Raw genomic sequence first — 26,384 nt, 5'->3', positions numbered from 1 at the left:
AGACACCTACATTCAGCTTGCATCGAATGTTCAATAAAATCGAATATCGGATTTGCAAATCCAAAACCTTTTTATTGGAAACCAAGTATTCTATTCGTATTCAAAACATCTAATATCCGCGTTTGTACGCCGATTGTCGCACTCCGCATTCACGTATATAGTTAGTTATCTATGGCGGCGCGCGACTCCGACTCACGCGTGCTTCCCGCCCAACTCGACTCGTACGTCTCAAGTTTGGACTAGGTTCTGTGGCGATGTCGCCGCTGATTAATCTCTCCGTCGGCGAGCGGAAATTAATTAATGAACGAAGCTGCGGCGCATGCGCTGTACTTGGAGCGCTCTGTGCTTCGCGCGCTTTGCGTGCCTTCGGTGAAGTTTATACCAGAGGTCGTTGCGCAGTATTAATTGCGTAGTTCTATCATACATCACGAACCTTACGCGTCATTATTCTTGAACCTCAAGCTTGACCTCGCACGTCTTAGCACTTGCGTAATACCGGGTTACCCGAGACGTAGACGCGACCAGCAGCGCCGGTGGCGCCATCTCGTGACGCTGAGCTCAACCGGAGGGTATATGCAAAACCATTATTATTAACGCGACAACGTTAAGGGCCCCGTGTCGCGAAGAAAGAGAAATCCGATGGCTGCGTCTTTCGCAAAAAAAAAAAAAAGAAATCTTTCTTAACCGTAACCACGCAGGCCCTCCGCGTGGTGCAGAGGCCTTACGGAAATAATTGAATTCCTCAGAGTAAAATGGGTCAGAGAAATCGTAAACTACGACCTAAACACAACCTACTGACTTGATAGCGTGGGAATGTAATTTGAATATACCAGAAAACATAATTCTGTTACGCGGAAACTCAAACACAAACGCCCTTTCCAGCGTTTCTACCATTCATAAAACGGCGCGGCCCGCTTGGTTCCTTGCAACAACACCATCGAGGTGGCGCTCGCCTCCGCGCATTCGCGGAGGCGAATGATGAAGGCGAGCGGTGTGCTTGCTGCGGTAAAGCTAGGGAGCATGTTTTATTAGAATGTGAAGACGTCTACCCAGCTGTCGATTTAGGCACCACTGGCCTCCTTTAGGCCCTTGGGTTCAGCGAGAGAAGTGGAAAAGTAAAAATGTCCGCAATAGGGATTAGTAAGAGGCGATTGGAGGATTCGTGGAAGAAAAGTAGGGAAACGACAAAAAACGGAGACGTACAAAAGCACAGTTCGTAATAGGGGATCAGAAAATTTGGTTGTGGGAGTTCATAGCATTTTCTTTTTCTCATTTTTTTATTGTTTAGCCTAGGTAGGACATTAGGCAGTATAATAGCAAGAGCTTGGGGGCGCAACCCACCGCCCGGTTCCAAAGGGGACGCTCATAACATGCATCCATCCATCCATCGCAAGAAATCCGCAGTTGCCGGGAAGCGTGACAAGCAGTCAGGGATCTTTTTCGCGTTCAAAGGCAAAGCTTAAGCGTCCTCTAAATTTTGTGATGACAGACTGTGTGCTGAACTCAGTTGCCAGGGTAAACACGTCGACAAAAAGCTATAATCTTGGATTCAAATTGCGGGGTCAAACTTCCGAAGTCGCGCAGGGAGCCATGAGGGATGCCATGGTGGAGGTCTCCGGATTAATTTCGACCACCTGGGTATTCCTCAAGGCGCACGTAAATCGAGGTACACATGAGCTTTTCCTTTTTTTTTTCTTTTTTTTGCATTCTGCTCCCATCGGAATGCGGCCGCTGCGGCGGGGAGTCGAACCCGCGACTTCAAGCTCAGCATCAGGACGCCGCAGGCACTGTGTGTGTGTGTGTGTGTGTGTGTGTGTGTGTGTGTGTGTGTGTGTGTGTTTGTGTGTGTGTTTACGGTCACGTACAATATGACCTGCAACACAGGTGCCCGTGCACGGTCGAAGGGGCGCCAAGATTGTATATGGCTGCGCAGACACAAGGTAAGTACGAGACCTAAACGCAGCTCCAATTACTGGTATTTATTAGGCCGCTATTTCGCATGTCAGAGCCGCCGCGCAGCCCTGGAGCCCCTTGGACCACGAACAAGAGTGTTGCAAGTCATATTGCACGCGACTGTACTACGTATACCTATTTGACGAGAACGCACTCAACACGCACAAAAACAAGGAAATCTTTTTTGGCGTTTTTTAGTGTAACGAACCGCCGCCAGATGTCGCTGCTACTGCCTTCTGGTCTTCCAGTGTATTTTGTAACCTGCAATAGGATTATGTCGACGCTAAAATCCCTCTGTTAACACCGCCGTTGGGGGAAGCCCACCCGGCGTTTACTTTGCACCTGGAGCTTGCATGGTGTAGTGTGTTCATTCCTTTTTCTACACCGCACGATTCAGCTTGAACGTCACCGCGTTGACTCTGTTTTAACCGCGTTTGTGTGTTTTTAATTGCAGAGCGTTATGCTCGCGTGGAGCGTGGTGTGGATGAGAGAAAGAACAAAGGAAAGGAAAAAAGAGAGTCAGTGGGCGCAGATGACACGATCACAGCCGTTAATGATTACGGCACACTACCGCAGCACAACACCACGTGCGGCACGATAGACACCTATATATAGTAAGGCTAAAGGCATTTTTGCAAGTCATGTCGCCCTAAAGAAAAATTGGTCTCCAATCCTCGCTGTGAAGGTGGCCGGACAGCGAAACTGTAAACGACAGCTAGCACGATCACCTGTTGCGACGTAGCTTGCAATTATTCACATGGCGACATTCACATGCACTTTACCTAGTTGTTGGCCTAAGACGTTTTAACGGTCTGTATATAACATGGCTTGCGCCGCTACTTCGTGCACCTATACAAATAGCGCACCAGAGAGAAGAGAAGCGCACTTAACCACACTTTCGCCACGCCTCGTACTCACGCTGCTCTTAAGGAGACCTCACTCTTCGTGGCCTTCCCACACCACTGTCACAACACAAATCAGTTGCTAGGTGGGTTCTCCTTTCAAATACGAAAGTGTAGATACGTCACTCGCTACTTCGTATGCTGCAGTTGCCGCTTCCCGGCATCTGCAGCTTATGCAACCGTAATCTTTACCGGGAATCGCTTGCGGCGAACTATGCGCGAAGGTAAGCTTTCTGGTTCATTTTCTTTCTTTCCCCCGCTCGGCCGACGCCACGGCTGCCGCGGATAGATGGATGGATGAATGGATGGATGCTATGAGCGTCCCCTTTGAAAGAGGGCTGTGGCTGGCGCCACCAAGCTCTTGTTATTATTTTGCCTAATGTCCTACCTAATTTTAGAAAAAAAAAACGACCCGGAGAATTCCCACCATAAAACTTTCTGAACCACTATTTGGAATTTTCGTTTTGTACGCCTCCGTTGTTTGTGATCTCCTTACTTTTCTGCCACTAAACTTCCAGTCGCCTCTTACTAATCTCTGTGGCGGACACGTTGCGAAAAGCAAAGGACGGGGTGTAGCCTCGCGTTGGCTACCTTGCATGCCCTGTCGTACGGTGTAGAGACACCGCGAAGGAGAACATTTGATCGACTTGACAGATACTTAAACGTTTACTTTTTCTTTTTTGAACAGAGATGAATACGAGCATCACGTGGCACTTTCTCGAAGGCGAGAAGTATACGTAGCGCGCATAACCGAGTCGCATTCCACTTCGCGCTGAATGTCGGATCGACTGACTGTTGCCCTTCTTATTGATCGCGTCCGTTGTGCCTCTTCTCGGAGGAGAAGGCAAAACATCAGTTCGTACGTACTCACGAAAATAAAAAAAGACGAAAAAGAAAATGTGAAGTAGGTACAAAAAATCGAGGGGAGGGGGTGTGAAGGTGATTGTGCTTGACGGTGACAACATAGCATCATTTCCTCGCGTGTGGGGAGGGAGCGAAACCTCTTTCTTTTTCTTTTACATCCTCTCCCTATTCCTTCTTTCTAGCGTCCTCTCCCACTTCCGTCGGTGCTCTACATGTTCCGCTCGGCGGAGGGCCTCGAGGTAAAAAAGGAACGCAAGAAGCCAGATGGACCAGCGCGTCGTTTCGTGGCGAGGCTCTGTGAAGGTGTACGCCGTTGCGGGCGCACAGGTTAGCTCCGGGGCGAGAGCGGAAACGACGCAGTGAGGAGGCGCGCGCGGGTAAGGAGAGAGAGAGAGAGAGAGCGAAGCTCTTCCGGCGTTCAGAAATCCTGGCTTCCCAGCGACGCGCGGAACTCGGCGCTTTATGCGCTGTCTGCGCATACCTCCAACAACCTCCCCCGCCCCCCCCGCCCCCCCACCCCCCTGTACCCCCCTCTACCCCACCTCCTTTATATACGTGTGGGCGAGTTTATTGTGTGCGCTTATGTGGTGTTTGCCCGCATCCGCGAATTCCGGACGAATATTATGACGGCGCTGCCGAGTCCTCCTCTTCCTCCGCATACCGCTTACCGCACGCACACACTCACACACACACACACACACACACACACGCACGCACACACGCACACACACACACACACACATACACGTCCTCGCGGCGCTGGCTATTCGGTTATGTGTGTGTACGTTTCGTGCCCGGGTACGTCGGGCAAGTTGTCGCGCCTCTCGTGCCTTTCTCACCTACGCTCCGTTGCGTGTTCGCGCGCGAGAGTGGCACCGAAGAACGTTGCGTCAAAGCCTGGCGGCGTCATATCACCGTATTCTAGCACACTCTGTAGTCATATATAGCGGTATTTCGCGAGGAGGAAACTGCGCTAGCGGCCGCTGCCGCGCGCTCGTTTCCGGTTGAGGAATCTCTGGCAACGACGGCGCATGCGCAGTTCTTTCCCTCCTTTTCCCGTTTTACCATACCTTCCTTTCTTTCTCGGCAAGGAAGTGCGGAGAGGAGGTCAGAATAATAAAGCGTGTAGAACATTGTTGAAAAAATAGGAGACGGAGGACGCGTGCGCGTAGCGTACCTTACTTAGGTGGACGGTGACGTCGTGCTGTGAAAGACCTCGCCCCCCCGAGGGTGTTTTGTCTTCCGACTGTTCGATTATCCCTTTCGCAATTTGATTCATCGTTTTTTTCTTTCTTTTTTCTTAAGTCGCTGGGAATAAACAGGCTGCTACGGCGGCTCAGCACCACGTATACAGCCGACGCCATGGGAGCGCGCGCGTTCGACAAGGCGTGTCCGTATTTAAAGCCGAGCGATAAATTTTAAGCGCTCCGCAGCGCTGCGCTGCAAACGGGTCGCTATACATAGGCGCGGCGAAGGATTCGGGGTGTGGGCGGTGCAGTGGAGTGAATGGAAGGCAAAGAAATGCAAAACAAACAAACAAAGAAAACGTCTGCTCTCAAGCTCGCTCCATGCGTCCGTCGGATGCACGTGGTTTTAGAACGCACGTTACGAAAAATGGGCCCCTCGACCGGCGTTGAAAACTATGGCCGCGGCGCGCTTTCTTTCTCTCTTTTTTTTTTTTGCGAGGTTTTGCAGGAAACTCAAACACTGCGCTCGTCTGCAACTCTTGCGCGGAGCGACGGACGAATGAACAGCGCCGCTGAAGGTCGCCAAAATATCTGCAAGCGGTCCCCGCGGGCGGCAGGCCACGGGTGCGTCCAGTTGGAACAAACTTTGAAACTTCGAAGCTATATAGCGCGCGTTTCGAGAGGAGCGCCGTCGAACTTGCGGTAAAGCGATATTGTTTGAACTCTAATTATTATTGTGTTCTTTTTTTTTAGACGAAACGACTTTTCAAACTGTGCGCGACAAATCTTACTGGAAGGCACAATACATTTCGTTGCGCAGTTTGGAAAGGCACACGCGTATTACGAAACTATAGAGAGTGCCAGCCTCGGAATTCCCTCAAAGTGGACATGCCTCGCGAACTCTCCGGCTTCTATTCTAAATATAGTATATGTGCCCTAAGGTGGTTAGTTAACTAGTTAATTAGTGAAATCTTGTTCGCCAACGAGTTAAAAGAAAGAGCCGCGCGACTTGTCGCGCGGTACTTTTCTCGTGTTCCGCGGGCTTTCATTCAAGCGTGGGAAAAAAAATGTTTTTATGCAGCACGTATTGAGCAACGTGCAGAAGACCAGAGTGGGAAGTTTTGACACTTTTGCTGCGATTATATAACTTAATGAAGTCGTTTAATTAATAATACTAACTGTTTATCTAATTAGGGGAAATTTACATGACTGTCTGACTTGCTCCTAGCGACGGCAAAGAACATTACCTTGGTTATGTCCACTACGGGGCAGTTGTGTATATATATATATATATATATATAGATATTCGAAGTCTTATGACTTTGTATAACTTCGCGACGTACCGGGTTGTATAGCTACGGCGTTCTGCTGTTGAGCGCGACGTTGGGCGTTCGAGTCCCAGCCGCATCTGGATGGGCACAAAGCGAAAAAAAGAAATAGAAAACACCCTTGCACTTAGGGTGTGCGTTTTATTTATTATTAGTACTTTTTAGCCTACAGCCGCCGCGTGGCCGTACACAGTTGCATGCTCGCCGCGAACGACGAATAGCCCCTGTATAGTGCGTATGCGCAAGCTTCTGCATGCGAAGGGCTCCAGCCTTGCAACTTCTCTTTCTTTTCTTTTTCTTATTTTTTTTTTTTGGGGGGGGGGGTTGAGGATAATAGTACTACACGCGCTTTCCGTAGCGGTTCCTGTTCAGAATAACGCACAGGATTGTTTTGTTGTGTCAATGCTAGGACTTTCGATACTCGCTATTTGAGGAAGAGGGGCGGGGTGGGCGTGGTGACGTTGTAAAATGAAACTATGGCGGCGCGCACATGGAAGGACAACAAAGGAAGGCGCGAACAAGCGTCGAGCTCATCCTTGTCTCTCCCCCCCCCCCCCCCCCCCCCCCATCCCACTTCCACCTCTGTTCGTCGCCCACGTTTGCGCAGTGCGAGTTTCGCAAGAAACAAATACCAAACCACCGGAGCTTCCGTTCTCTCGTACGTGTTGTCGTTGATGCGTAACATACGGAACGCGTTGAGAAAATTAACTTTTTATTTTCTTTTTCGGCAGCGCTCCGTCATCCCATTCTGCCCCGCTTTCTAGTACCATACCTAACCGACCAACACGCGCGCGTGTCGGGTCAGATAAGTATGGTATGGAGGCCACACGGTTAGGTATGGTTATAGCTGGTTATACCATGCCACATGGTAGGTATGGTATGTGGTTATACCTATGGTAGGGAAACGCACGCGCGCGTGTCCCTAAACCAAACTCGCGAAATAACTCGAGCGTCTCTGAACGGTGACAAAAACTTACATCGTATAAGGAAGGCGCGGCGCGTCGAATTGCCTTTGCGCCTCACCGAGTTCGCGGGGCCGTTATGGATGTGTAGGTAACGCATCCAAACTGCATAAATGTCGTTAACGCCATACACGTCGACGTCACCGCGTTTCGATTTGCCGCCGCTGGGCGAATTGCGCGGGAGCCTTATTAGAATCGGATCTGGCTCGAAGTCGGTGTAGTGCACCGTATGCATATATGTCTTATTTCTCAAATGCACACATGGCGCATACGCGTCAGGGACGCTTCGCACCTTACGACTCAGAAAAACAAAAACAAAAAAAAAACAAATCGTTAACCGCAACGCCCGCGCAGGACGCAGGCATGCATGCAGGCATTATACGGTGCCTCAGCAGCGGCAGCAGCAGGAGATAGCTTGTATATACATGCTCGTGTTCTCGTTGCGGCGTAACCATGGAGCTTTCCTGATACCTCCGCTCCTCCTTAAGTCGCGACGCATATTCTCGTGATGCTATAGAAGCGCCGCCGTGTCGTCTGCAGTGAAGAGGAAAGCTAAGCTGCAGCGCTTCCATCTGTGTAAACAGCGGCTACGACGGCGACAGAAAAAGTGTCGACGTCAAAAAGTGAGGATCCCTAGGCGACGTCGAGACGAAACAAGAAGGCAAACTACGCAGCAGTAAAACCGCGTGAGAGAGCGAGAGGAGAAAAAGAGCGCGCGCGCGCGCGTGTGTGTGTGTGTGTGTGTGTGTGTGTGTGTGTGTGTGTGTGTGTGTGTGTGTGTGTGTGTGTGAGTGCGTGCGTGCGTGCGTGCGTGCGTGAAGCCGCGTTCCTGAGACGGGCGTGCGGTCTTCTGTCGCAGAAATCAACGTTTTCCCGACCCTATACTTCGCATGCCGCCATCTCGAGCAACAGGGACGAACAACCGCGCCGAAGCGTTCTTCTCCTTTTCCCTATAGCCAGTCTCGCTGGAGCGGTGCTCGGGATTATTAGTATGTTCATGCAGCCCACCTCCTTCCCCGTTCTTTTTTTTTTTTGTCGAGTGTTTACTTTGGTTCCAATGCCTTGTCCAAGGCTTGTTTTGTTTGAGAGAGGGAACATGTTGTATAGATAAACGTGTCGACCTTGTAGTCTCACTGGCTCCCCTTACGTTACCATACCTTACATTGTCGTGACTTTCTTTCAGCTCTCCTATGCCCGTCGTGTCCGTGTCGCAATTTTTTCATCTGTTTCTCCGAGCTGCTATTTTTTCCTTACCCTTATTTTTATTTTTGCTTCATTCAGCCACTTTTATCACCCTTGTGTTTTCCATTTCGCCTTTGTGTTTTTTTTATTCCTTATTTCTTTCCTGATTTATTTATTGGTTTCTTTCTCTGTATTGCTATTGCCTGCTTGTCCTCCTCCGAGTCACTTTTCTATATTTGCAGTCCTCCTCGCTTTATTTAATGTCGGGCGCGTGAGATCCCTCCCGATACTCGACGCCTTCCCTTTTGCGCAGACGTCTGGTTGTTTCTTTCTCCCCTCCCTATTTCGCTTGTGCACAGTGGGCGATGAATCGTCCCCTTTCTCCCGACATTCCTTCAGAGACTTTCTTTGTGCGCCGCCCGATGGGGCTGTCGCGGATGAACAACGCCTGCAGGCGCTGAGGGAAGGGGTGGTACGTTGGTGGTGGGGGAGGGGGGGGGCAATGAAAGCCTGCCAGGTGTTCTCCGTGTTGCGTCACATTGGGCTGTTCGAGCTTCCGATCTGATGTTATATTTATGCGCCTTTACACTTTCGTATCGCTTCGTCTGTACCTTTTTTTTTTTTTTTTCGCGTTTTCCATCTTTCGACAACTCGAAGTGCTGGCGTTCATTTTTCTTGATTCGTCTTCCCTCGCTCGCATCCGCCGTCTTCGCTCCCCACATCCAAATCTCGCATCCCGCCAAACGGCGATCGTCGCCAACACAGGGGCCAAATGGAGATCGTGCGCATTTCTTTTATTTATTTTTTTATTATTTCTGCATGTGTTTCGTGCTTTCCCGGACGAATTGAATTGGTTTTTCGTGACTTCATTTGCGGCTGTCGACTCTTTTCTCTAGGTTTTAGTGCTGTCTTCGTTTCGTTTACTCACCTGGAGTCCAACTCACTGAAAACTTATTTTATTTCCACCTTTGACTTTCCATCGCTTGCACAATGCAGATTGCGGTAGCCGCCTGCTGCCTCCTCTGCTTATATAGTGAGTGATCGGTGAGGCCCACTGGACAAAAACGATCTCGGAAGAGACCACGGTACTCTTTGACTGAGTGGCTATACGCTTTTGCTTTATACGTAATGGTAGTAGTGAGGCAAAAGTGTTTTAGGCTTTCATCCTTCCTTTTCACCCCCCCCCCCCCCCCACCTTTTTTTTTTTTTTTTTTTTTTTACGATCGGTGAAGGATTCTTTGAAAATGCTCGTCCGAATGTTCTCTTTCGAAGGGGTCTTGATGAGCTCGACGGCAGTCTTCTCGGCCGCCATTGCAACTTTGGGGTATCGACCCAACAGCCTTGCGTTCGTGCGAGTATATGAGGCTCAGCCGAATGCGTTTGTCCGTACGTCGGCGTTTTATTTGGCCGGTGCTTGTAATGCGTAAGGAGGGGCGAAAATCATTTGCTACCACAGCAACCACGGTCGAAGTGCCCGGATGCGCTTGCATTGATTTCCTGCATCGCGTGATAACGCGGCTATGAGCCATATGTGCGCAGAACGCCAGACTGCGCTGTGTGCGTGCGTGCGTGCGTGCGTGCGTGCGTGCGTGTGTGTGTGTGTGTGTGTGTGTGTGTGTGTGTGTGTGTGTGTGTGTGTGTGTGTGTGTGTGTGTGTGTGTGTGTGTGTGTGTGTGTGTGTGTGTGTGTGTGTGTGTGTGTGTGTGTGTGTGTAATTCTACTAATTCTCGAAATTCTCGAAAAGGCGGTCATTACTTGCACAGTAAATCGAAATGCACGATCGACTAATGAGTAAATTTCACAAATTAAGTTCTGAACTGATTAGTCTTTTGAACATATTGCAGTTTACGAATTGTAGCCGGTCATGTTTGCCAGGTACGTCTCTTTGAAACGAATTCTGAGGAAGGCACCGCTTTCGGTATAACGTGCCCGCCAAACTTGCAGTAACAATGCACTGCTGCACGTTCCACTTTCTTTGCCTCTTTCTGCAAACCGAAGGTTCCCGAGATATTCGTCCTTGATCCTCACTCCTAAGCCTTCTCAGTGTATGATATATATGGAGAAGGAATGGGTGCATCTTCTACCACTGGGTATGTGCCCAAATAGAGGCGGAGGAGTAAGAAGTATCTTTGTCTGGCATAGCAGACGACTTGCGTCGCTGGGTGTGAGCCATTGGGTATATCTGCAAACGGAGTGCGTGCCCATTGCTGACGAATCCCTCACAATGGATTTTTATCGGTGACAGAATGGGTATGAAGCTTTAAGTGTATTTAGATATGTGTTGTACACATATCTACATGCACTGCGCCTGCGCGCCCTCTAATCAGCGTATATACTTATCTCGACAAGTCTCACATGTCGCTTTCGCGACACAGGCAGCTAACAGCTACAGGTGACGAGGCGCGGTGCTTGTCTCATCTGTTACTGCATGCTGCCACCTCGATAACTCAAACAAGCTTCGCGTCACTCAGATTCCAACATTGCGTTGTATCTGTGTTCTTTTTTTTTTAACGAAAGGCCGTTTTCTGTATTTCATTGCAACCGGAGCATCAATGTACTTCGTCGCGCACTTTAGGAATGAATATCTCGAAACTTGCGTCGTCCCGAGAATTCGTTTCAAGTGGATACGGCTCGCGAACTCACCTGCTGCAATTCGTACGGTGCAATACGTCCCGTAAAGTAATTAGTTTAAAAGTTAATCAGCGACATTGTGATGATTGGTAGAATGTGCACGTAGATTTCTCGTACGAGTGTAATTTCCGCCTCTTCGAGTAATCCAGCTCGAGGACTACACAGAATTTCGCTCTCTGCCTGAGGTGACCTTAAAACATTCTGCGCAATGACTGAAAACGAGCAAACACCCGGGGCATGCTATATAGTTTGTCTCGTCTGTGAGCTCTTTTGTTTGTTGCGCGGCGTGATGGCGTCGGCAGGGACACAATGTAGCAGAGTGACGACGCACCTGGCCCACTGGTCGGCGGTTCCTCTCACGCACTTACATTTTTTTCTCTCCCTCTCGCCCAGCCCCTCGCCTGGAGCACGTGAACGCGGATGTGGGCTACCATGCCATCGTCAAGGAGAACAGCCGGAACGTCGAGATCATGCCCAGGATCCGGGTGCTTGACGGTAAGCGCCCGCTTCCACTTACTGAATTACTTAATTAGTCAGAAGACGAATAACACTGGCGGCTTAGTTCTTCAGGAGAATATACTAATAGTACACAGTTGGTATTGATCACAGAGGGGTGTTTTATTTTATTCTCTCTCTCTCTCTTTCTACATGTTCCGTGTTATACGGCTGTCACACACACACACTTCTCGTCGCGATCGAGGCCGATCCGGATCGAGCCTGACCTGGATCGAGTGTTGTTACACGGTCATTTGCGATCGCGATCTTGCGGGATCCGGACAGTTGCCATCCGTGAATCGCGATCGGGCCTCTTGATCACGATCGCCGGCTGGCGTCTGCGCCCTCTAGCGCAGTATTCTGAAAACGCTATAAACAAAAAGTGAAGGCAGCTTAACAACAACAACAAGAACAAAAGTTTAAAACCTTTTTATCAGCAACAGTAAGCTGTAAAATTGAAAGATTGCCCAAATTTACCCATATTTTGCAAATCGGAATTGGTAGTCAAGGCATTATGCAGCTGTGAGAGTTGCCGATGATCAGCAGATGATAATCACTCGACCCGGATAGTTGGGACCGTGTAGTAGCGACTATTGTTGATCTCGATCAAGAAATCCGATCCGGATCGGCCTCGATCGCGATCGAAAGTGTACTTGTGGCACCGGTATAAGATGGAACACCCACTATATGTAGGTTCTCCGCTGGCTGTTGAAATAATTTATTGCGCCGGTATGTAACCTTGAAATTCTGTACGAGGTCATGATGCAGCTGAAACCTGCTACAAGCGCACGGGACGATAGCGCTTCTACCTGGCTTTGCAGTTGGCGCGGTGTGCACACCTGCTCGAGTTGCCTATTTTTTGGTTCATTAAGGGTGTGTGTGCCGCTGAAATTAATGCCCTGGCCTAATCACTTTCTAGCTAGGCTTGTCTCTAGCGCGTTGCCGAGTTGCGAACGTAAACTAGTTTCGTTTAGAGTTAAGTCAGGTAGGTTTACGAACTAGAGGCTTGTGCATAGGTTGAAAACGCCGCGACAAGGTGTAGGCGTTGTAAGTTTAATTGTTGTTGTTTTTTTTTGTGCCTTCTTTAACGTCTTGTATACTTAGGCGCCACGGGAAGGTCCCTCAAGACATTTGCGCATTTAGCTAAGAAAGACGGGAAAGCGACCTGCGCGAATTCGCGTCTTTTATCTTTGTTTCTTTTTCTTGCATGCTGCCTATCGCGTTTTCACAGCAAATTGAGAGCGCTAATCAAATAAACGGCGCCGAGACGGGACAACTAACGGTAGACTGGCGACGACACTGGAACGAGAACGACGGCATTGGGAGCATGTAACGACGATGACGGAATGACGACGGTGGGGGATTGACAACGACGTCAGTCAATAGTGCATTTCAGTTTCTCGTGCAGTTATAACGTCCGCCTCTCGGGAGTAATCGAGCTTCAGGACTAGGATTGCGCTATGCGCTGCAAGCGATATTCGAAAACGTTCTCAATAGTTGCAGAAAGAAAGCCAGCCGGTATAACAGCGACTAATTCTTTGCCCTCAGATAATTCAAAACTTGATCGAGTGCGGGTGATGTGACGCGCAGTTTCCCGGATGCCGCCCTCTTCTTCGGTCTTTTTTTTTTCTTCTTTTTCTGTCCTTTCTTTTTCCTCTTCTTTCTTTTTTGTGCTCGGGTTGCAGCGCGTGGAGCCATCGGTCACCAATGCACCGTGGATAATTATTCCGTTTTACGTAAGTGACGCACTTCGCCGCGCGCTCCGAAAATTAGAAATTCAATCCTCCTTCGCGCAGTTTTTTTTTTTTTCCCACGTGTCTGAGACATTAATTCAAACTCTCGCTTGCGTAACGCGCGCTAAACCGTAAAGTTCGTCGCGGGACAAACCTGTTCGTAGCGTATAATAACTCGTTCTTGCGACACCCTCGTAAACGAGTGAGAATATTGCGAGAAAGAGAGCGAAAAAAGAGAAAGATGATTCAGCGACAGGAGCAATGCTCGCTGATCTCTTTAACAAGCTGCTCGTCCAAACTTGTGGAGCAACGACTTCGACGTAGCGCTCCAAAGGCGCATGAAAAAAAAAAAGAAAAAGAAAAGCAAGTTCTGATCTGTCGGAAACTTTATTCACTTATCTTCTCGAAGAAGACCGATGACGCGCTCGTGTTTAGGTGGAAGGTACACACACGGGCGATCGCGCACGTGCCATGCCATGCGATCACCTTATAAGCGGCTAAATCGCCATCAGTATCAATTTACCCCCATTTTTTTACTGGCGCCGCAACGCTGTCAGCCCTTTACCGCCCCTCAATCTTTTATCTCCCCTTTTATTTCTTTTCTTGACGGGTGGCAGGGAGCGCTAAATATTCATTTTATCCCGTCAAACCAGTCAGGTTCACTGTCAGGTGAAATTAGAGACACTTCGCGCGCCGCGAGTATCGGTATGACTCTCTCTCTCTCTCTCTCTCTCTCTCTCTCCAGCTTTATTTTTTGCTTGTAATTTAATTTCATTCTAGCACGCTTACTTGAAACAGATTCCTGGACTACCCGAAAGTGTCGCAGGGACAATCTGCTGCACAACTGCAAACAGAATAATGTTATCATCAATCGCTTCTCTCTTTCTTCTTTCTTGTTTTCTTTCTTTCCGTCTGTCTTTTCTCTCGCTAAAACTGTGCCAGCGAAGCGCTGAAATCGCTTGACAACAGCGTCGTCAGGACGGATCGAGCGCTGGCCGTCTCTCCTCTCCTCCCGCGCAAAAACCACAGTGGCGCTGCCGCGTTCGCGCTTGATGTTTCTTTTTTCCCAGTCTTTTTTTTTTATTCTCCCCTTAACCTTATACTTCGGCAGTATCGATCACCGTTACGCCCTTGCCTTATTCTCTCTCTTTGCCAATTCCAGCGCACCTTCACCTCCCCCCCCCCCCCTTACAAACCGATGACGTCGTTGGTGCAGTGAAAGAAACCGTTTGGTCCGTCGGGCACACCCGTTGGCACTTTCCGAGCGCCGGCAATATCCGCGGCAGGCTCCCTAGGCGGCGGTTAAATTACGACCGACCTGTTTTCCTACTCCTACAGCTTTCTTGCCTTTCTTTCTTTTTTTCTTTTTGAATTTTCTCTCATTTCCTCTCGAGGTCGTTAGAATGGATAATTTGACTGCGCGCGCCGAAAAACTTCTGTCGTGTAGACGGTAGGGAAAGAGGGGTGACAGAGAGGGGGGAGGTGGGAGGGAGGGAGCAGGAACGAGTCGCTGTAGCTGTTAGTTCCTCGCTTGCACTTACAAAAGATTTGCTCGTTCGCCTCGCGTTTCCGCAACGCATGCCCCCGACACTTGCCCCCCTCCCTTCGCGGCAGACTGTGTTTCCCCGCCTAACGAGTGCGTTAAACGGCAAAGCCAGCTTGCAAAGAAGGGGTTGAGCGTTTATGGTCGCGTTCGCCGCAGTCGCCACTGTACTTGTCGAATTATTTTCTTTATTCCTTGCATTCGTTATCGCGAGTCACCATATGGACACAGCAAACGTTGAGCCATTATTTCTTGTGCATACGAAGCTCGCTTTGGTCTTGCGTTGTCCACAGCAGCGTCCGGTTGTCTGAACGTGTTTCGTCCTTGCCTATAGGACTGGCGCGGCTTTTTCGGCGGTTGTCCGAGTGACGTTTCCTGTAAAATGCAGGGACGTACTAAACGAGTGATGACGTGTGTTCGCATCTGTCAGTGGTACTAAATATTTAAGGTAGCAAAGCACAAAAGAAGAAACTTTTTCTAGTGCCAACAAAGTACCACGAACAGTGGAAGGGGAATGAGCGCCTGATAATAAGCCACTCGCAGTTGTTTTCAGCGATCTTCATTTGTCATTCGTCAAGAAACAAGCAGGTCGTAACTTAGTTGCACTTTTCCAATATATATATATATATATATATATATATATATATATATATATATATATATATATATATATCTTTTATAGAATTAAACGGTGATGCCTTCCATGCAACACTTTACTGTTCTTCAGAACGCCCCAAAAGATTTCACTTGCAGCGTTTATACGGATAGGATTACGCGACCTGGCTTATGCGAGTCCACCATAAGGTGAGAACGGGCTGCAGAGATGCTCCCGGAGCTGCAATAGCCTGTAGCGAAATATATATATATATATATATATATATATATATATATATATATATATATATATATATATATATATATATATATATATATATCTTTTGGGGCGTTTGGAAGAACAGCAAAGTGTTGCATGGAAGGCCTCATCGTTTCATTCTGCAAAAGATCATTTTTTTTTTTTAAGTGCAATATGTTACGACTTGCTTGTTTCATAATGAATGACAAATGAATATCGCTAAAAACAATTGCGAGTGGCTTATTATCAGGCACGCACTCCCCTATATATATATATATATATATATGAGTGTTAACAAGTAGTGGTTGTCCTGCTGAGCAGTAATAAATTAATTCAGAGTCCACCGGCAGGGAGATGTGAGGAAACGTTTCTGTGCACGCTGCTCACTGTTCAGGCGAGCGCTTCACGTGGCGCTACTCGGGCGATGCCGCTAACGAGAATGGCTATTTCGGTGTCAAATGCAAGTTGTATGAGAGAAGCGTCTTGGCCAATCGCCCGAATTGAAATGGCGACTCTCCGGATCCTTTATAAATGACCACGAAGAAACGACGTAAGCCGTGTGCAGCCGTCGCCGAAGAAGATTCGCGCCGTTCAAACGACGCACGCCGTTCCATTCTTTCGCGAGTGCCAGATATCGGCACTGCACGTGGATGCTTGGCCTAAAAAAAAAGTGTCGTTTGCAGCGAGGTTCAGCGAAGGGAACTCTCTTTCTGCAGCGACGAGGAGCAAGGCGCTATTGTCGTTGTCAACCTGCTCGGCGCAAAGCGTGTTTTCCGTGTTTGTTCCTTACAGTTATACGCCGTGCTTGCCGTCTTGCGTGAGGTTGCGCCAGCGCTGGTTTCAAGCTTTGAAACGGGGCTCGGCTAAGCGTGCGGAGTCTCTATAGTGGAAACACCGTTTTTTTTTTTTTTTTTTTTTCAGCTAGCTTGGGTTTGGGTCCGGTGTATTTTCTTCTTTCATTATTGATTTTCTTTCCTTCTTCTGCCTTTGCCGCATGGTCGCTCGATGCTGCGATTATGATGTAAGAGAAGCACTGGACGATGGTTCAGGATGTCGCTAACGGTTCTTTTAGAGGGAGCCTTTCAGAGACTGCAAAAGAAAGCGAAGCCGTTCCTCATAAAATAATGAGGTAACGCCGCGTGTTGCGTAATCTGTGATCACTTTCACCGTTTCTTTCTTCTTCTTTTTTTTTTTTTTTGTAACCGAAGCCGTTTGCCTTTTTTGAGGCCTAGCCGCAGTGTCGAAAATGATGTCAAAAACAATCCTCGCTAACTCTTTAGAAGAGGGACGTGTCGCGAAAACAAACAAGTAAACAAAAATAGGAGAGGTGATTATAGCGCTACTTTTTAAAGTGTAAGGCGCCAAAACCAGCAGATCTGAGAACGGTCCGCGACAACCATTTGCAAGAGCGACGAGAGGAAGGACAAGAGAGACTGGAAAGCCGATTACCCTGATTTCTTCTGGGAAGCCATTCCGAAAGCGTCCATGGAGCGACTGACAGCTCTTCTAACTTTTTGTTGTTGCTGTTCTTAAGCTCTCGGTACCCTTGAGCTGCCCAGCCCTTCTTCGAAACAATCACGCTAACGCGTCGGGCCATCATCGGCAATCGCAGTGACGTCGAGCTTTCCTCCCCCATTCCACGAGGGGCAGTATTCATCGCGGCCGATCCGTCTTGTCAGGCGGAGACGGCCTTGCGAAACGCGCGTCTGATTTACGCCCGCAGCGCCGCCAAGTGTGCATCGCCGGCGGAGGAATGTAGCGGAAGCCCGTCGGGGCGCGTTCCTCTCTCTTCGCGGCCTTTTGTGACTCGCGAGGCAATATTTATCGCCGGGAGAACAGAACCACGGCCCAAGGCTTGCCGGCTGCCGTGTAGTACAGACAGAGTAACGAAACGCGTATGTGCACAAGAGACCAGGGCGCGAGAGGGCGTAATGCAGTATCGCGTAGAAGCTGAAGAGGCGCACCCCCGGCTCTTGGGCAGAAATAGATAGTAACGGAGACGTTGAATCCGAAAGATAAAAAAAGAAACGAAGAAAAGAGAACGCACTTGTTAGCCTAGCTTCTCAGCATGCCGTGAGTGCCCTGACGCAGTTGCGTACAGTTTGGGGTGCATTGGCGAAGAAGGGTTGTGGTGTCAGTGTGGTGGAAACGGACGTATATTACACAGTGTATAAGAAAACAACGGGGACATTTTACCTGTTAGCTACAAAGGGACTGAGTTTCGTTGAAAGGGTGAAGGCGGAAAAAGAGAGTCGCATCTGAAAGTTAGCAGAGAAAAGGAATAAACGGAGAAAGGGAGGGAAACAGCGGGAGATAAATAAGGAGTGTAAAGGGAAAATAAAGCGAGGAAGCATTGCGGCCGAGTCGGCCGCAGAGAGCGAAGTGGATCGTTTGACATAAATAACCCGACACAGGGAGGGATGGGGGCGTAGCTTGTGCTTTCAGCCCCTTCCGCTTGGCTTTCCTTGTGCCGTAGCTGCTGTGACTGCGGTCCCATCCTTCATATATATATACGGCGACCTGTTGCGACACTGCAGCCCCAACAGCTTCGCCGTGCCTCGTTTTCTGTGCCCCTCGGTTCTTTCTCTCTCTGCTCCGCCTACCACGCGTGTTCGTCGCTTCTCTGGTTCGGTTCGGTTGTCGTCGCTCGTTGCGGGCACGACCGGTTGTGGGCGGGTGGTTGCTCGGAAGGCTTGACCAGTTGTCGGGGCGACGGCTACGGCATTCAGCGCCGACCCCCTATTGCGTCGTCGTCTGCTGCTCGCAGAGCCGCGCTTACGCGTGAACCTTCAATTCTACCCTCTCTCTCTCTCTCTCTATTCTGTCTTCCAGTGCTCACCAGATAGAGAGAAGGAGAGCGGATATTGATTCGACCTTTCCGCTTCGCCGCATCTTGCCTCTATCTGTCGTGTCGGCCGGTCGCCCTTGTTCGATTATGCGTTCCATATGTGTTGCTTTGCCATTTCTTCTTTTTCGTCTGTCTTTCTTCGTTCTCGTTCGATATTCCTCCGAATATGTCGTCGTCGCTGTCTTTCTTTATTTTTATTTTTTTAGTGTTTCTTCTTGGGGCTTCTTCGTTCTTTTTCACTTTTTGTGTCCGGACGTCGAGACACGTCGCCGGCGCGTTAAAAAAAAAGCGCAACGATAGTGGTCTAGTTTGGGGCTTTCTTGCGGCAGTCTGCGTGTCCGTCTGTTCGCGGTGAAGGGTATAGCAGGGCGAACCGCAGAGCAACCAGTCTTTTGTTGGTTGGTGTGGCGTAACATCCTTTCTCCCAATTCTGCTGGGGTGATCCGCACGCGGGTCTCGACGACCTGCAACGACTGAAATCTCCATTGTTAAGTTTCCTACCCCGTGTTGTTCGAGGTGCGACAATGTCTGGCCGTGAAGCTAACTTAATCATTGTATAGCGTTTCCTTAAGTGAAATCTCGTTGAAGTTGTGTCGAATATAACGCTCTCTTCTCGTGGCTTCAAGGCGCTTTCTTCCTTTCTCAGTGCAGGGTAGCCTATCGGGCTCAACGTGGTTAACCTCCCTCCCTTTTCCTTATGACCCTCTCTCTCTCTCTATCTCTCTCTCTCTCTCTCTCTCTCTCTCCACTTCTGCACCTTATGGAAAACATTGTTTCGCTTTCTTGAAACGTTCACTATAGTCATTGCAAATAAAAAAAAAGCTGGTGCATAGCTTTCCGGGTATAAGATTTTGCTGGATTGTGAACAATCGGCCATAAAAAAGTATAGGGTGCGCATAAATACGCCAAAATGCAATCTAATTTTCATCCAACTTCCGGAAGCCAACTTTGTGGTTCGCTTGGCGAAACGTGCCGGTGAAATGGAGAAGGGGGGGGGGGGGGGGCGAACGAGGCGCGCGCTGAGCTCTTGCCGAAGTGCCTGCTTCGCCTATGTACAGGACGAAACGGCCCTGACGCGGCGGCTCGAGTGCCCGGTGTATACTTGCTTGGTGGCGGTTTCTCCAACAGCGAGTTGATGAGGAGGTCGACCTGCTGGCCTCTTTCTTTTCTTCTTTTTCTTAGGCTGTCGTGTGCTTCGAGACTTCGTTAAAATTTAAGGTCTTCGGAATGCCCCAGGCAGACGACACTCGCGCCCCCTGGCCTCGGGGACCGAGTGGCGTCCCAACCGTTCTTGCACTCACACAAAGCCAATAAATAAGTTCGCTACCAAGACTACAGGCACGTGTTCGCCTACTGTCTAAGCTCTGCGCGATGGCCGTGCACTCGACGTCGGGAGGACAGAAAAAGCCAGAGATTAGCACACAGAGCACACAGAGATTAATGGATAAACGAAGCAGTCTTGAAAATCCGGCTTTAGACGGAGAGACTCCGCGCGGAAGAAAAATAATACGCAACTAAAAAAAAAAAACAAAAAAAAACAAAACGGCAGGCACGTGGGCCCGGACTTTCTGCGCCGCCTGGGGTCGCTTTGGAGCCGAGAAGGGACCGACGAGCACACAGAGCAGTGTCGAGACTTCGGCCTTGCTTATAGGGGGACCTTGCGCCTGGGAATGCGAGACAGAACCAAAATAATAGGCGCGTCCACATTTGCTCGCACCTCGGGGCTTGACGCGGTGATCAGAGAAAACAAGAAACAACCAATAGGAACTCGTTAAGACAGACGTTTGGGCGAGTTGGTAAGGCGTATTTGAAGCAGAACAGCGCGGTTTTCACGGGGACATGCAGGGAGAAACGACACGGACGAGCGCGATCTCTGCGGTTGGACTACGGTGCCGTGATCTATCATTCTGCAGCCCCGAGCGCGCTAAACATGCTAGATCCGGTCTACCATCTAGGAATCCGACTGGCCACTGGAGCTTTCAGAACAAGTCCCATTGGAAGTTTATATGCAGAATCAAATGAGTGGTCACTTCATCTGCAGAGAACATACATCAGCCAAACATATTTTCTGAAAGTCTACTCTAATCCTGAACATCCGTGTTTTAATACCATTAACGATATGACATATGCTACACTCTTTCATAATCGTCCCTCCGTAAGACAGCCTTTCTCGCTGCGTGTGAGGGAGCTTAGTGATGAAATGCATGTCCCACTTCTCAAGCTCCGCCTAATGCATCCAGCCAAGCTGCTACCTCCTTGGGAGTGGCAGCTCATACAATGCGATATATCTTTTGTGCAAGTCACAAAGCATGCTCCAGAGATTCAAATCCAAATGCATTTCCGGGAACTCCAGTACAAGTACGCCTGCACCGAGTTCTACACAGACGCATCGAAATCACGCGAGGGGGTGTCCTATGCAGCCATCGGTCCATCCTTCTCGGAATCCGATGTACTGCATCCGGAAACTGGTATCTTTACGGCTGAGGCCTACGCACTATTGTCGGCTGTGAAGCATATCAGGAAATCAAAACTCCAGAAATCAGTTATATATGCGGACTCCCTTAGTGTTTTGAAGGCCTTCATGTCATTCTGTAACCACAAAAATCCGGTAATTAATGAACTCTATTCCATTCTGTGTAAAGCGTATATAGGAAACCTGCATGTCATCATATGCTGGGTGCCAGGTCATGGGGGCATCGAAGGCAATGTTCTGGCGGACCAGATGGCCACGTCAGTTGCATCGCATTCTGTTAATCCCACCGCCGCAGTCCCTGTCACAGATCTGAAGCCCTTCTTACGGAGGAAACTACGGAACCACTGGCAACGCCTATGGGACGCGGAAACAAATAATAAGCTCCACGTGATAAAGCCACAGTTAGGATTCTGGCCTTCCGTAACAAAATCACGCCGGATAGATGTCCTATTCTGTCGTCTAAGAATAGGACACACATTTGGCACACATAACTTTTTACTCACCGGAAACGAGCCTCCAACCTGTGGTAGATGCGGGGAGAGGCTGACCGTCCTCCACGTCCTTCTGGAGTGTCGGAAAGCCGAATCTAAAAGAAAGAAACATTTTCCCTTAGCATACCGGCAGCACATCCCCCTTCATCCCGTAATGTTACTCGGCCCAGAACCGCTGTTTGACACCAGCGCAGTCCTGGGCTTCCTGAAAGATGTTGTATTACATGTTATTAGCCCCACACACTCGTAGCGTCTCCTCTCTTTAGAGGATGCCGCTGCGATAGCTGTTTCATATAGCACATGCCTCTAGGCCCTTGTGTTTCAAGGGCTCTGGCGAGGCAGTGGTGCTCCAGGTAATTTCACCATTTAATATATTTTCTGTATTGCATCACTCATTCACGATAGATTTTATTGCACATAGAACACGTCATTTGTCATCGACATCATCTTATTACAGATAGATTTTACGAACTCTAGAGCGACTATTTTTAAGGCCCCTATACAGCCACTTTACATTAACCCCATAGAACTCATAACTAAATTGCGAACTCATCACCACTGCCTTGGCGCTCTTTGGCCACACTTGACCCTTGCGCCAATAAACACTACATATCATCATCAGATTCTGAACGTGGCAGCTCTGGAGTTGTTTTCGTCTGCAAAAAGGCGCCTGTCTGCCTCTCTCTCTTTCGCTTCTTTTCTTTTTTTTATCAAGTTCGGTGTTCGCTCTCTCGCTTCTGATGCGAGTTTGCGAAGGAGTAACCCGACCCCACTCGATTCGCGCATTAGGCCGCGGTGGCCGCTTGAGCACGCCGCCACATTAGGATTAGCAACTCAAGCCTGCGGACGTATGTCGCTGGTGTAAATAACGCCTGTTCGCTTCCGACTCCCGAGAAGCGGGAATCCTTTAATCCGCCCTCTCTCTAGACCAATCACGGACTGTGCTGCTAAGGCAAACAGGGAAAGCTCGCAGGCGCGTCGTGCATTGGTGTATGCAGTACTAATCGACATGGGGCGGCTTTTGCGGTAAACACACGATCGTGTATACGCACAGACAACATGCACGAGCGAGCGCGTGGCTATGTGCAAGCCGCGGGGTATATGTGGTTTTCCGCGCTGCCTTTATAACAAGTATGTGTATCTGTGCACAGCAGAGGTATAAAATATATACTTCACGAAATTGGGTTGCGCTCCAGAGCAAGTGCGTTCAGTGTCGTCTTGTAGGGAACAGTGTTATACCCTTTGTGTATGGCTAAGCAATAGAGTGCTTTTTTTCTTTCTTAGCGTTCCAGGTGTATATGCGAGCACAGATTGAATTGTGCATCCTCTTCGCGTGGAGCTGGAAGCGGAACTTCCGCAAACGAAGGGAGCACACACGCGCAAACGCGGCGCAATGGTTTTGGCACCTTTGGGCGTAGTTTTGGTTTCTCTAATTAGTATTATTTTTTCGCTTACGGGTTGATAAAAGCTGGCGTTTCCTGCACGAACTTTGTTAGACCTAGTGATCCGGCTGTGGTCACTTGTATGAAGGCTCCCTGTAGCTTCTGGTTACGTGAAGCCGCCGGCCTTGCGGGGTACGGATGTGTGGTCTTCAGTTTGCCTACTATATATATATATATATATATATATATATATATATATATATATATATATATATATATATATATCGCCGGTGCTTCAACTGTTTAATTAACGCAGAAATTTGGGCTAGTCGGTGTTCTTGCAGTTGCTGTGCCATAGTTACTAGCGCTAGCGCGAACCAGGCTAACGAAAAGAAAGGGTGGGACAGGACAGAGCGCTATAGACTGTATACACAGAGCACTATAGCGTTCTGTCCTGTTACATTTTTTTTCCCCTTAGCTTTGTTCGCGCTAGTAACTATCTCACAGCAACTGCTTCAGCCGTTTATTCGCTGCTGGCCATGCGAGCCAGCCAAGTTGCATCCTACCGTCGAAATTGTCTGAGCGTCATAGAGCAGTGATGGGGATGGACGTTGTGTATTTGTTGTAGGCAGCCAATAGCGTCATAACAATTCATTCGTTGAAGCCTTTATTTGAAACGATGCACTGTGGCCTAAGATTAAGCGGTCAGGTGAAGGGGAAAAATGGCTGCCTCCTTAGCGAAGGTATAAGGAAAACGTTAATCTTGTATCTCCTTGCGATGCTAGCCAGTCACGTTACGCCACTGTGAGGGGTCGGCTGTATATACACTGGTCCTCGATGTTGGCTGTCGCAGGATGTAACAGTGCGCATGACCCGCCGTGGTTGCTCAGTGGCTATGGTGTTGGGCTGCTGAGCACGAGGTCGCGGGATCGAATCCCGGCCACGGCGGCCGCATTTCGATGGGGGCGAAATGCGAAAACACCCGTGTACTTAGATTTAAGTGCACGTTAAAGATCCCCAGGTGGTCGAAATTTCCGGAGTCCTCCACTACGGCGTGCCTCATAATCAGAAAGTGGTTTTGGCACGTTAAGCCCCATAATTTTTTTTTTTTTTAACAGTGCGCATGCGCTCTCTCCCTCTCCCGCGCAGCCAAGGTGTGCCGCTTCTTGGTGACCAACAAGCGGCACGGCGAGGCGCCCTTCGAGGTTCGCATCACCGACGAGGCGACGGGCAAGGCCGAGCTGTTCGCCAAGAAGGAGCTCAACTGCGAGAAGCACCGAAACTACAAGTTCGACATCGCCGCCGTCGGGTGCAACGGGCTCGTCTCCGAAAAGTGAGCGCGCACTCTCCCCTCTTGGGCACATTTTCTTTTTTTCCTTCCGTACACTCCCTCCCTGTCGCACCGTTTATAAAAACCGTGCGTTTTCGTGTCAGAGCGGTGACTTCTGGCGCAGCAGTTTCTCACGATCTGGTTCGTTTGGTCGACTCTATTGGTTACGTGTGCGTCGTCAAATTGTTCCTTTTAATATGGGTGGCCTATTTTTGCACTATACGACGTAATTAAGTACAGAAAAAAATGTGCGAGTTTACACTTTTAGTAAGGGTTATATGTTAGACGGCATCTTTGGTACTTGCGGGGCTTTTTTAAATTTTTTTTCGGCCTTGCCCCGTGGAAAAGAAACAATGTGATCATGTGCGACCTTTGTCAAAATGAACGAAGCCACGGCGCGCTTGACCGCAGCCTACTTCGACGCGTCCGATTGACCAGCTGCAGCATCCGCGCTGTATTCGAAAGCTCTTCGCATGAACGCGAACTTCTGGCCTTCAGAACTCTTTCCTACCGGGAGTTCCACGGGAGGAGGAGGAGGAGGAGGAGCATAACGCAGCCGGGAGTCGGCAACACTCGCGTTCCTGCATAGAAAAAGATTTGGTTTTCGATCCACGGGCGGCGCCACGGTGTTGCACGCACAGTTTCTCAAGTTTGTGCGCAATGACGTTAAATTAACGCGGTCACGAACCGTCGAACGAATCGACTGCATATATATAGTACTGTGCACTTGGTATATGGTCACAGATAGAAAACCGTGCAGCTTAAACGGCCCCTGGTGGCGGCACTGAAACGCTTCTCGTCAGCATGTTTCGACTATTAGGCCACGTGTCATTAATCTAGGGTTCTTGTTCCAGCGGCGGTTTGACCGTCCAGGGACTCGCATTTCAGTGTGCAAGTGCGACGAATCGAGGGAGTTGGAACTCAGCCAAGATAGCGGCGCTTGGGAAAGATGGGAGCATGGTCCGTGAGCAAGACTGAGACCAGCGCCTGTCTCGCCTTTTACTCTTTCTGTGGCGTTGTTGTTTTTTTACTTCGCGCCGTTATCGTAGTTATATAGTTCGGCACGTCCTCGTTACAGCTTCTAGAAACGGCCGATTTTCCGCCGAGGCCGCCGCGTTTACCTCGTTTATGCTGCTGGCCGTCGCGACACTATGAAAAGTGGAGCACGGACCCCTTCGTGCGCCGACTGATCAAGTTAAATCCGCGCGATTGAATTAATCGGACGATTCAGAGCGGCGCACTGCCCCAGCTATATTGGCGCTCGTGCCGACACGCGGTGGGCCTCGAACCGAGTTCATGCCCGGTGGGTGTTTGTTTATCGAGGGGCGAACAAGGAGAAGAAGCGTGCGGGCTGGCGGACGCGGGAGTTTGTTCGCTGAGAAGACACGAACGGCCGGTGGTGAGAGGACAGGTTTGTGCGCCACATGCGTGATGCAGATTTAACGCCCGTTTTCTGATAGTTCGTAGTTCAAGGTGTAGTGACCCCGTGGATGCGCGCCGCGAGTGTAAGCACGCAGAGAGGAAGAATGCAAAAACGCTTAAAGGTATCTATCGACACGCCATTCCGCTTCACCCAACCCAACCCCCTGTTGCTTAATGAAATACCGTTAGTCCGTTATGTACAGAACTCTCGTCACCTATCTAGAGTCAATCGGTTATCTCGATAAAATTCGAGGTCGATTGCCGCTTTGTAATGGTCACTCGACGATAGGAAAACAGGATGCATATCTCGAAGTTGCACTGTCGACATACCCCTTAATAAACTTTCCCACGGGGGCTCTTTGTCGTCTGGCGACAGCGTCTTAGCAACGTAACCAAGGTGACCGCTTCTGGAAATGGCCTATTTGTCAATCTGCGCCAGAGAAGCGCACATTAATTAACGGTGTCACTCTAGGGAACACCAACTTTAGACTATACCGTGCATTACAAGGTCGTTCCTTCTGCGTTTCTGCGCGCCTGGCGACAGAATGAACGGTCGCGTGATTTAGCTCCCGCAGCTAACCAAGCAGCCTCTCTTCCAACAAAGCCAATAACAGCCATTGTTGAGCAAACCATTCTCAGGTGCTCACTCACGGATCTATACGTTGCCGCCGCAGGAAAGAGTGGCTCATGACTCGGTTATCGTGAGAAGCGATAAAGCGGCAGCGCACTCTCGTTTTCGTTTGCTACTGTTGCTGGGGCTTTCGTCTCCGTCTGTTGCATGCCGAGAAAGGCGCTGAACGGGCAC

The 26,384-nt window shown here is 49.4% G+C and overlaps 1 protein-coding gene across 1 annotated transcript in view; it reads left to right on the top strand.

Annotated features, from left to right (window-relative positions):
- The window catches only part of Cals (calsyntenin 1), a 244,140-nt gene that overhangs the window by 174,467 nt on the left and 43,289 nt on the right, over nt 1-26,384 (top strand). Inside the window, exons 2-3 of the mRNA XM_050186674.3 lie at nt 11,403-11,504; nt 23,977-24,160. Of these exons, the coding sequence (XP_050042631.1) occupies nt 11,403-11,504; nt 23,977-24,160 (286 nt within the window). The remainder of the gene's footprint in view (nt 1-11,402; nt 11,505-23,976; nt 24,161-26,384) is intronic.

The sequence above is a fragment of the Dermacentor andersoni genome, chromosome 3 (genome assembly GCF_023375885.2).
Source record: "Dermacentor andersoni chromosome 3, qqDerAnde1_hic_scaffold, whole genome shotgun sequence".
NCBI lineage: Eukaryota > Metazoa > Arthropoda > Arachnida > Ixodida > Ixodidae > Dermacentor > Dermacentor andersoni.
The sequence above is the reverse complement of the archived record's forward strand: the minus strand, read 5'-3'. Positions and strand labels throughout refer to the sequence as shown.